Genomic DNA, 1,871 nt, shown 5'->3' on the forward strand with positions numbered 1-1,871 from the left:
TTAGTTTAGTAGTCGCAGCCACGCTAAACTGTTTCTTTGCTGTTCGAGATTTTCGTAGTTACATAGGGCATCTGTGGTGTACTGATAGCGCATGCGCATGTTTTAAACGCTGCATTTTCATGTATCGCTTATCAGCCACGCAAGCAGTCGTCGGCAGATCACATGTCCATCGGCCTATAAAAAGGCACTGTATAAATAAACGTTTGTTCAGTTCCAGCCCGGCGTCCGTCTGATACACAACAGTTGGCCACGAGGCAGCGACGGCGATGGCCGTCTGCAGGAACGGCGAGTATCGTCTCGGCGCGAACGCGTCATGGGACGGATACGTCGAGCGCCTGGAAATGTTCTGCGAAGCGAACCAGATAACGAAAGAAGAGCAGAAAAGAGCAGTCCTGTTGAGCAGCTGCGGCGAAGAAGTGTACGGGCTCATCGTAACTTTGATGAAGCCAGAAAGACCGACAGCAGCAACCTACGAAGAAATCAAGACTGCCGTTCGCAAGCACCTGCATCCAAAGCCTTCGGAGCTGTATGCAAGGTTTTTGTTCTACAGGCGAAACCAGGCTGCCGAGGAATCGGTTGCGGACTACGTCACGGCGCTTCGGAAGCTAGCCGAAGACTGCGGTTTTGGCAGCGCCCAGCTCACGTTGGACGTCATGATGCGGGATCGTTTCGTATGCGGACTCCGGAACGAAAAGGTTCAACAGTGACTTCTCGCAGAACACAGTCTTACGTTTAAGGTTGCGTATGACTTGGCCACAACTGCAGAAGCAACCGCTAAGCAACAGCGAGACATACGCAAGCACGGTCGATACGAGACGGACTGCCAGGAAATGGTACAAGCAACCCGTGCGAAGCAAGACACCCCAGCGGAGGGGTCCAGCTGTTACCGGTGCAACGGTAAGCACGCTCCACATTTGTGCCGTTTTAGAAAGGCGACATGCTTCAACTGCAAAAGGGTTGGACATGTAGCTAAGGCTTGTCGGTCGAAAGACGATAGTAGAACTGCTCGGAAGACAGCGTATGAGCAAAAGAAGAAAGGAGATAAGCGCAAGGGCGTGTACGAAATGAGTGCGTTGTTTTCCCTGTGCGAAGTGAATGAGCAAGAACAGAAGTTCATGGTTCAAGTAGTGATTGAAGGGCAAGAAGTGCCGATGGAGGTTGATTCTGGCGCATCGTGCTCAATTGTGAGTGAAGATACGTTCAGGGTTATTGAAAGGATTCACGGTAAAATGCCACTGCAACATTCTGGAACAACTATCGTAACCTGGTCAAAGGAGGCGTTACCCGTGCTGGGTCAAGCAAGTGTCTTGGTGGAATTCAAAGGTAGGAAGGCAAAGCTACCTTTGCTCGTAGTACAGAAGCAAGGTAACAGCCTGATTGGGCGAAACTGGTTTAACCCGTTAGGTATTGGCTTGCGGGGAATACAGCAAGTAAACGTGGAGGACGTGCCTTCGCGATTTCCCGAGGTGTTTCGCAGGGACCTTCCTGGCTTCAACGGACCGCCAGTTCACATCGAGCTGAAAGATGACGCCCAACCGGTGTAAAAGTCGACCAGTTCCACTGGCCCTCAAGGACTACGTGGCCTACGAAGTGGACCGCTTGGTGCAACAAGGTGTATGGGAGCCCGTCAGCTACTCCAACTGGGCAACACCACTGGTAGTGGTAAGAAAAAAAGACGGAACTTTACGTCTTTGCGGTGACTATCGCAGTACCGTAAACAAAGCTATTAAGAGCAGTGGATACCCCTTGCCCACTACAGCTGAAATGCTGACAGCTCTAAGTTCAAGCAAGTTTTTTACCAAGTTAGATCTAGCCCAAGCTTATCAGCAGCTTACGCTAGACGACGAGACGGCTGAGGTGCTCACAGTTAA

At 51.0% G+C, this 1,871-nt stretch overlaps 1 protein-coding gene across 1 annotated transcript; it reads left to right on the top strand.

The window, feature by feature from the left end:
• The first annotated feature begins 266 nt into the window (after positions 1–266).
• Positions 267–707, top strand: LOC149362232 (uncharacterized). Its single transcript, XM_089568245.1, has one exon. It carries the CDS (start codon positions 267–269, stop codon positions 705–707), a length of 441 nt encoding a protein of 146 aa, XP_089424371.1.
• The last annotated feature ends 1,164 nt before the right edge of the window (positions 708–1,871 follow it).

This window comes from Amblyomma mixtum, chromosome 2, assembly GCF_055824585.1.
Source record: "Amblyomma mixtum isolate Tamu chromosome 2, ASM5582458v1, whole genome shotgun sequence".
Taxonomy (NCBI): Eukaryota; Metazoa; Arthropoda; class Arachnida; order Ixodida; family Ixodidae; genus Amblyomma; species Amblyomma mixtum.

Excerpts from the sequence above, each read along its gene's own strand:
- LOC149362232 (XM_089568245.1), top strand. The coding sequence starts at position 267 with ATGGCCGTCTGCAGGAACGGCGAGTATCGTCTCGGCGCGAACGCGTCA.